General features: G+C 51.1%; 1 protein-coding gene across 1 annotated transcript; it reads left to right on the top strand.

Moving 5' to 3' along the window:
- The first annotated feature begins 50 nt into the window (after positions 1-50).
- MED10 (mediator complex subunit 10) lies at positions 51-7,851 on the top strand. Its single transcript, XM_082380345.1, has 4 exons — positions 51-253; positions 1,401-1,484; positions 5,106-5,208; positions 7,418-7,851. Exons 1-4 carry the CDS (start codon positions 132-134, stop codon positions 7,514-7,516), a joined length of 408 nt encoding a protein of 135 aa, XP_082236471.1. The 5' UTR covers positions 51-131; the 3' UTR covers positions 7,517-7,851.
- Positions 7,852-9,397: the final 1,546 nt, after the last annotated feature.

Here is a 9,397-nt window from a genome sequence, read left to right as displayed (position 1 = left end):
TGGCCCGCCCCGCCCCACCACCCAGGCCCCGCCCACCCGGCCCCAGAGGAAACGGAAGTGGTGGCGGGCCCCGGCGGAAGCCAGAGGCGCCGGGCCAGGAGCGCGCCCGCGGCGGTGCGGACGGCCGGGCCATGGCCGAGAAGTTCGACCACCTGGAGGAGCACCTGGAGAAGTTCGTGGAGAACATCCGGCAGCTCGGCATCATCGTCAGCGACTTCCAGCCCAGCAGCCAGGCCGGGCTCAACCAGAAGCTGTGAGTGGCGGCCGAGTCCGCCGGCGTGTCCCCGGCGCCAGCGGGGTGGCGTCTGTCTGTCTGGGAGCCGGGATGGGGAGCCTGGAGCCGGCCGAGAGCCGCCGCCTCTCCCCGCCCTGCTCGGGGCCGGGCCGTCCCGGGCCCTCCCGGTCCAGGCTGTGCGCAGGCGGACTGGCCGCCGCCGCCTGTTGCAGGCCCGCCTCCTTCCCGCTTTGCCGCGCTGGGACCTGGTCTTGGGGCCGCGTTTGGACACGTTATCAGTCTCCGTTTGTGGGGCTGTCAGGGGGAGGCGTGCTTCTGAATCTGAGTCTCGCCCCACGCACGTAGGACTCGCTCCCCTTCGGCGGGGGGTTCCGCCCCTGCCCCCCGAGGGGAGGCGGGCTTCACGCGGCCGTGCGGTGAAATGGGCCCCGGGAAGGTGAGGGCTCAGGGACCGCTTGATGCCTAGGCCCGAAGGGAGGAATCGGATGATGGTGGGCGGTGGTGGGGTGCGACGGGCCACAGCACGTTTATGAAGTGACTTTTGGGGCAGCAGCCCTGTGCTGGCCGCGGTGCCCGGCCCTAGGGTGGACAAAAGGCAGATGCAAATCGGATGCTCCCGAGAAGGGCCCACCGCTGTACGGAGGGCACAAGCACCAACCTGTTTGCAAGCCCGCCTTGCGTACGCGGTGCTGCGGGACTAGCCGGCTGATCTAGGAAGGCTCCCGCGGGGAGCTGAAGTTAGACTAGGCAGCCGCGGCTTGCTTTCCCCCAGGCTCTGAGGATGGATGCTCGGACTGGAGTCGCCCACCCCGGGCGTCGTCTGACACCGCACACAAAATCCCCGCCACCGCAGGGTGAATGTTTTTGAGAGAGGGCTCGTATTTTTCATCAGATTCTCAAAGGCTTCTGCCTTTATTCCTATTGGTTCCTGCCCCCCAGTATTGGCAATTCCTTGTTTAAAAAGAAAATCAGGAGATAGGTGAGCATATGATATAACGCCGAAGCTTTCCTAGGAATTCCGTAACTAACCAAAGAGCTGAGAGCCACATGTAGCCTGTGCTTGTGCAAGGAACACGCGTGTGCATCCTTGGTCGGCCAGGTGTGGGTGGTGCTCAGTGCCGTCGTCCCAATTAACCTAACGTCCCATTTTTGCTTTTTCCCTCAGGAATTTTATTGTTACTGGCTTACAGGATATCGATAAGTGCAGACAGCAACTTCATGATATTACTGTCCCTTTAGAAGTATTTGAGTAAGTAGCGTTCTTGATATTCTAATTATTGTTTAGTTTTGCTGTAATCATTTCCTCAACTACCAGTATTTAAGTGTCTGCTATGTGGCAGGCATGGTCTGGGTGCTTCGTGTATGCTAGGGAAGAAAACAGACAAAAATACCCGTCGTCATGGAGCTTATGTTCTAATGGGATTAAACCATTAAAAAAATAAAAAATCTCAGGGACTTCCCTGGTGGCGCAGTGGTTGAGAATCCGCCTGCCAAGGCAGGGGACATGGGTTCGAGCCCTGGTCCGGGAAGATCCCACATGGTGTGGAGCAACTTAAGCCCGTGCGCCACAACTACTGAAGCCCACGCGCCTGGAGCGCGTGCTCCACAACAAGAGAAGCCACCGCAATGAGAAGCCCGCATACCGCAATGAAGAGTAGCTCCCCGCTCGCCGCAACTAGAGAGAGCCCGCACGCAGCAACGAAGACCCAACGCAGCCAAACATAAATAAATTAATTAACTTTAAAAAAAACCCCTCAGTATTGTATTGTTTAAAAAGAGTTACATGTGAATAAAGCCTTTTTAAATATGTGAAGAACATCCTAGGCTCTTAAAATCTTGCTTATATAAAAGGACAACCACATGAATTCCTTTTTTTTTTCTTGAGAAGGAAAAAGTCTTATACAGCTATATTATAAATTTAAAAAAATTAAAGCCAGAAACAACCCGAGAAGTACGAATTTGGTCTGGTATCCCCCCAGACTGCCCTGGCAGTGCTGGTTCTAGGAGATGATAATATCTGCTCTGTTGAAAAAAAAAGTTCTTAGGCCAGGTATGTTTGGTAAGGCTTTTTACCGTTTTCTGCGAGAGAGTTACCTGCACCTGGGCACAGTCCTGGCCTAGAGAACGCCTCTAGGAAATAAACTCTTTAGGTTTTATCCATCCAGGTTTTATCACACTGATTTCACAGGTGAAAGAACCAGTAAGTAACTGTAGTGGCTGTTTAACTAGTCAGTGTCAGAGCTGAGACTAAAATTCTGGACTTCTTCTTTTTTTTTTTTTTTTTTTTAATTTTATTGGAGTATAGTTGATTTACAATGTTGTGTTAATTTCTGCTGTACGGCAAAGTGATTCAACTATACATATATATATATTCTTTTCCATATTCTTTTCCATTATGATTTATCACAGGATATTGAATGTAGTTCCCTGTGCTATACAGTAGGACCTTGTTGATCCATCCTGTATTAGTGTCTGCTAACCCCAAACTCTCACTCCATCCCTCTCCCACCCCCCTTCCCCTTGGCAACCACTAATCTGTTCTCTATGTCTGTGAGTCTGTTTCTATTTCATAGATATGTTCATTTGTGTCGTGTTTTAGATTCCACATATAAGTGATAGCTTGTGATATTTGTCTTTCTGACTTCACTTAGTATGACAGTCTCTAGGTCCATCCATGTTGCTGTAAATGGCATTATTTCATTCTTTTTTATGGCTGAGTAGTATTCCATTGTGTATATATACACACCACATCTTCTTTATCCATTCATCTGTGGATGGACACTTAGGTTGTTTCCGTGTCTTGGCTATTGTAAATAGTGTTACTATGAACATAGGGGTGCGTGTATCTTTTTGAATTATAGTTTTGTCTGTGTATATGCCCAGGAGTAGGATTGCTGTATCATATGATAGCTCGATTTTTAGTTTCAAATCCTGGACTTGTGTTGACCAGGGCCAGTTCTCTGGGCCAAGCGGCCTCCCTCCCGGAGCTGCCTTGGAACAGCAAGAGTATTCTGGGGCTTTTTGCAGTAAAACTACAAATGTAAATCACTAGAGTTCCTTGAACAGTAAAAGGAAAAGTTACCTTTTTACATCCCCAAAGGTCAGAGATGAAAGTCCCAGTTACAGCACAGCTCGGCAGCTGGCCACCAAGTCAGGACACACAGGCTGCAGTTTTCCCAGCCTCAGCTCTGTCCTCACCTGCTGGCCAAGGTGTCACGTGTTCCCAGGTGGGAGCGAAGGTCTGTCTTCTACGTGTGCTGCAGCTCTAGACTCCTGCTCGTGAAGTGCGGCAAGGTGGAGGCTGATTTCCCTTCCTTAAAGGTCCTCATTAGAGCCATTCTGGTCACGAGGGTGTGGGATGAGTATATTGACAGATGCCAAGGAACTACTCCTGGCTTCTGAAGTGGAGCAAATGAGAGGAAACAGATGGGAAAGACTGCTGAAGAGGCGGGGGCAGCGAGGCCTCAGCCAGCACAGCCAGAGCCGGTGGGTGCACGGGCAGCGGAGGCCCCCGTGGGGACCTGGGATGGAGTGGCCTCTGAGCGCCCAGCAAGCAGCAGATCTGAACTGTCGGTCAGTCTGTGCCGAGGTAGAAGGGTTTCCAGGCCCGTTCTCAGGCACGCCGACTGCGTCTGTAGCAGAGATACCAGTGTAAACCTCGGCCCTTCTGCCCGGTGCTTCGGGTTAGTGAGTTGGCAGAAGTGGGAGTCAACCCTCGAGTCTTCAAAGAAGAGCCCAATCCAAAGGACATCACTGTCGAAAGGGGTTGTTTATTTAGGACATTTGGGCCTGTTGGGGTTTTTTTCCCCCCCAGAAATGGATGGATTTTGCTTAGGATTTAACCAGAATGTTGCTTTTTTCATTCCATCGTTTCAGATACATCACAATAAAATGGGATTTCTAGAGCTTTTGATTTATTAGTATTTCTCTATCTGTCATAAATAAAAGCCAGTTTTTATGCCATTAACAGCAACCTAACAGTGTCTTTAATCTGAAGTGATAATTTTTTTTAACTGAAGCATAAAAATGCAAAAATCAGACTTAGTGTAGTGGTGGTGGTTTTTGTTTCTTTGTAATGAGTAATTCAGTTTAGCTGAATGATGCGAAGGTCTTCAAGGTGCAGAAGTAGGCAGGTGGCCTTCCGCAGGTAAAATGTGGTTATTCATCTAGGCAGTACGCTTAATGAAATCTTTGGGAAGATGAAGACATTTTGGGGACACGTGTTGAAAATTTCACGAAACAGTTTTATACTGCTAAGAAATAATTGGAGAGAATCTGTCTCTGTTAAATTTAAGTTACTTAGGTATTTTTAGGAAAGTAGTGTATCATTTCCCCCTCTCTCCAGTTGGTAAACTAGTCTCAGGACAGGCAAAGCCAGCGCTCTCCTGCTCGCCGCTCTCCCCTCACCGACCCTGCAGCCCCGAGGCTCCTCTGCAGAGGACGGGGTGGGCCTGGTGGGGTTGCATCTCGGTGGGCCCCCTGTGTTGCTCAGGCCTGAAGCCCTGGCCCACGCTTAGTTCAGGAGCTGCCTGACCTTACAGGTTGTTGTGAGGATAAAAAGGTGGTGACCATGAAACCTTTTGAAAAACACAAGTGCTAAAAATGTGAACTGGTGTGGCTGTGAAGCTTGCTTGGTTTATAAGTGATCGTTACTCGATTTCATGAGTTATTCACATTAGAAGTAATGTGAGTGCAAGTCATCTATACTTGTATAAACGAAGGAATCCTAATTCACCTGGTTCCTGGACACAGCTTCTTCTAAACAGGGCCATGTGAGGTTACAGATCGCTACCTTTGTTTTTTCCCCATAAGAAAACTGTGAGAGGAGGTATCAGCCATGAATGTTAATTGAGATGTTTCATGTTTCCAGATACATAGATCAAGGTCGAAATCCCCAACTCTATACCAAAGAGTGCCTGGAGAGGGCTCTGGCTAAAAATGAACAAGTTAAAGGCAAGATTGACACCATGAAGGTAAGGTTCTTGGGAACAGAAGATAATGTCAAAACATCAAGGAATGCTCACAAAGCAAATTTGGCTAATAGACTTTGTAAAACATCAGCTACTTGACAACATTACACAATTGAGATTTCTGAAATGCGTAACAGGTAATAAAATTAAATATTATCAAGCCATGTGGTAGCATAATAAATGTAGCGACGTGGCTAGCCTCACGTTTACGGAAGTCTGGGTTAATTTTTGTGGTGTTAGTCGTTGTTGGCTAACTGTGCTTGTTTCCATTTTTACGAGTTTAGTATCTCCAGGTTGCCCTTTGGTGCTTTCTGAGTCCTTCTGTTCGGCCTTTTTCTGTAACTGTGGGTCTTTGGTTTAGAGGATTGCCGAATCCTCCTTGACTTCTCTTTCTCCGGTGGTCGTCTCCAGCTTCCGACTCCAGATCGCTTTGTACCGTATACCCTATTCTCCACAGAGACCCTACTCTTTGTGTTTCTTGGTTTTGATGGGATCGAGAAAACTCTGCATCTTGAACATGGTATATGGAGTGTTTTCTTACCTACCTGCATTGACTCTCGTGTGGCCGGGGCATGGGGTGTGGTTTTCCTTTAGGTGGGTGGTGCCACCCCTTCCTGTTGGCCTCAGACAGCGAGCCCTCCTGCCTCTCCACCCCCGTCCTTCATTCTGGCCCGGCAGCGCTGGCCTCGTTTGCGTTTCTGGAATTCACCAGCACGTCTCCTTCCCGTCCATTCCCCTGCCGTCTCCTCTGCTGGGACTCCTGCACGTCCTCTGCCCACAGCCTGTCCTCCCTGGTCAGCGTGTCGCCTCCTCCGAGAGGCCTTGCGGACCAGCCTTGGCTGATAAGGCTCGGCCCTTCTGTCTGTGTCCTGTGTCCTCTGCCGCAGCCTAAGCTCCAGGATGCGAGGGGCACGAGTGTTGTGTTCCCTCTGCTGCCCAGGGGCACAGGGTGCCTGCTCCGTGTCTGCTGTTCGCGGGGACGGCCACGCGGAGGGCGCGCTGGCGAGGCGAGGGGCCGGCAGAGAGCTGGGGACGGGACTGCCGCGACAGGCCCGTCTCATGCTGCCTGGGCCCTCGGGGTCTGTGCTGATCTCAGGCGACCTGCCCTGGAGGTGCTTTGCTGTGAGGTGCAGTGTGGTGCCCCCGGCCTCGTTTCTGCTTTGCCAGCTTGGCGTTGAGTTGCTCTTGCACTGAGCATCACCTCTGCGGCACGGTAGAGCTTCGGTCGAGAGCCAGCTGGGGTTGTTTGGGCCAGTCTGTGAGTGAGCTGAATCGTCCAGCTCAGGGGCCGACAGGCAGAAACCACCCCGCCCTTCCCCTTGTGAACAGGGTGGCGGCCCCAGGGTGATGCGCTCCGGTTCCCTGCGCTCCTGTTCACCTCCCTGCCTTTGCGCCTGGAGATCGCCTGTTGGCAGTGACACGAGCGACCGTGCTGTTTGTTCAGTTTGCACCCCTTTCTGTTGCCTCTTGGTGTCATTTCCTCTCATGAGATTGTGAACGTCTCGCGGTGCAGTTTGTACGCGTGGTGGGTTGAGTGATTAAACTTGCACGAGTTCTGTCTTAAGTGGTTTCTGTAGTGTTGGCATGTAGCCTTCTTTGAGGATGTGTTCCTGACCTATGTAAGGACCATCTCTTTGTTTCTATCCGCGGTGCTGCTTTTCTGAACAGCTTATAAGAAAGGGTTTTGAGATGCTGGCAGATATTTAGCTGCTTTTAAGATTGGATTAAAACAAACGTTATGCTGATACGAAGGCTCAAGGAGCGTGGTATTTGGAGAAGACAGGTTTCTAGGTGCTCTGAAAGCTTTGATCGAGAGCTGTTTGCACACAATGAGTTTGATGTGGTTCGAATTAATAATTGCTTAATTATTACGTGAAGACTCCTGTTACTTGTGCTCTGTGCAAAACTCACTTCCACCTGTGCGGCTGGCTCCTCACGCGCGGGCTGCTTGTCACTTGAGGCAGGAGGGAAGAAGTTGTATTTGAAGGAACATTCCTCTTTCAGGTAGTTCTCCATCTACCTGAGGTACCTGCAGCACAGTTGCAAGCAGTTACCTGCTGCGGTGTGGCGGGTGTGGCATCAGGGAGATGAGCAGACAGCGCAGGGAAAGCAGTTTCTCTTTTGAGTTTGAGGCTCTGGTGGGCCGTCGTCTTTAACTTGGGTGATGGGTCACAAGCAAAGACATCTTGACCGTGTATATTTTTCTTCTTAGAAATTTAAAAGCCTGTTGATTCAAGAACTTTCTAAAGTATTTCCTGAGGACATGGCTAAGTACCGAAGCATCCGAGGGGAAGACCATCCTCCTTCCTAACTTCCTCCCCCGTCTGTCTGAAGATCCTCCTAGTCATGCACGAGTGGCCGTGACCTTCAGGCAGCCTGTGACTGAGCGGCCCCGATGCTGTTTCCTGGGCCCGTCCTCCCGCCACCTTGTCCTCGTCGTTGGCCTCTGCGGGCGGCAGGGCCTGGAGGGCGTGCGGGGCTGTGCCGCCAGCTGCCCCCTCTCCCTGACGTGCTCTGTTTGGTCCTCTAGCTCTCAGAGGACTGGTGATCACACAGCTTTGAGTGCGATGTGTATGATTCTCCACGGCCAAATAGTCTTGGAAATATTAAATATGATAGGTAAAGTAAAAGTTTAAAAAAATTCTACCTAATAGTGTTCTTTTAATATACTCTTTCTGTTCTTTTTTTTTTTTCTTTCTTTTATGGTGTCAAAGAAAGCTAAACAAAAATAAAAAGGAAAAATTCGTTTAATATAAGTACTTTAAATTCATTTTGTATTTTATATTTTTAAGTATAGTGCATAAAGAATGTGTTCAGTGGAACTGTGTTTCCATACATTTCAGTTAGTCTAATAAAGTCTTTAAGTACTTAAAAGACTTGTTCCATGTAATTATTTCTGTAACATTTTCATAGTATAGTACCTTGTATCTTGTAAACAATTGTCACTTCCCTCAAGTGTGAGGGATATTGGTAAAGTTTGTTCTCCAGGCATTTAGGCAGGAAAAGCCAAAGTGAAATGCAGGATTCTGATTTCCCCGCAGCCTCTTTCACAGAGGACATTGCGGATGTATTGACACAGTTCAGGAACGCTCCCCCCGCCTGTCCCGGGGCCCCGTGTGTCCGCCTGAGGGGGCTGCCAGACGGCGGGGACAGCTGCGCCTTCGGAGTCTGCAGGGCCAGGCAGGCCTTGGGAGGCTGCGTGGCTGGTGAACTTGGGCAATGCTGTCGCCGCACCTGCGGGCTGACTTTGAGCCGCAGGTCCCAGTGCGGTGTTTCTCGAGGGTCACCGCAGACCACGGCATCGGAATGACCTGGACTCGTTTATTGGAAAGGTGGGTCCAATTCAGACCTGTTGGGTAGAGGCTTTGGGCTGGGGCCCGGGAACCCGTGCTGTTGATTTCCTGGCCCCAGTGATTCTGGACCCCTTAGAGCCAAGATCCACAGTTAGGGACTTCAGTCTCATCGGTGTGTGACAGTGGGCATGGTGCGGGCTCCGCTGACTGGCCCGTGTCCGGTGAGGCCGCGGGCGTGGCCGAGTGAAGTGAGGGTCGGAGCCCAGCTCGCAGCGTTCTCCGCTGACCCCTTCCCAGGGACGGGGGCTCGTGTGTGCCCTTGCTCCCCAAGACAGTCTTATATTTGCTAGGAGTTGGGGGCCAGGCCCCTTAGGAAGTTGCTACCTTGTTGTCAGTAGTTCCGTTTTCTCTAAAACATCACCAGAAAAGGATTCCCATCCCGGGCGCGGTTTCCTCTAGATGAGCGCTGCCCCGGCCAGTAGATCCTGGCCCCAGAGGTTCCTCTCCTGCGTTGGCTTTGCGGCTTCTGACCGCCCTGTTAGCAGCGGCACGTGGGTAGGGGCCGGGCTCAAAGCCCTTCCTCACCCCTGTGCCCACGGGACAGCTCAGTTGGTCCTGCCCCCAGTCCCCGGAGCGGCAAGAGCGGTTACCGTGTGACAGAGCAGAAGTCACAGCTGCTGCGCAGGGAGTGGCATGTTACACGCAACCCGGCTGTCCAGAGCGTGTTCTGACCCACTCCGTTCCGTTGACTCAGTAGAAGACATCGTTTGCAGTTCCAGCCATGGCCCGATTACTCCAGACCATCCCTTGTTCTCTGTCTTAAAGCATCGTGCATGACCCAGACGTGGGCCTTCTCCTCCCCAGCCTTCTCGGAGGGTGTATTTGCATTCCCTCTGCCT

The sequence above is a fragment of the Balaenoptera borealis genome (assembly GCF_965194805.1).
Source record: "Balaenoptera borealis genome assembly, chromosome: 2".
NCBI classification, from domain to species: Eukaryota; Metazoa; Chordata; class Mammalia; order Artiodactyla; family Balaenopteridae; genus Balaenoptera; species Balaenoptera borealis.
This window is presented reverse-complemented; position numbering and strand designations above follow the sequence as displayed.

Excerpts from the sequence above, each read along its gene's own strand:
- MED10 (XM_082380345.1), top strand. The coding sequence starts at position 132 with ATGGCCGAGAAGTTCGACCACCTGGAGGAGCACCTGGAGAAGTTCGTG. Across the intron at positions 254-1,400 it reads GCCGGGCTCAACCAGAAGCT|GAATTTTATTGTTACTGGCT; the intron begins GTGAGTGGCGGC and ends TTTTTCCCTCAG. Across the intron at positions 1,485-5,105 it reads GTCCCTTTAGAAGTATTTGA|ATACATAGATCAAGGTCGAA; the intron begins GTAAGTAGCGTT and ends TCATGTTTCCAG.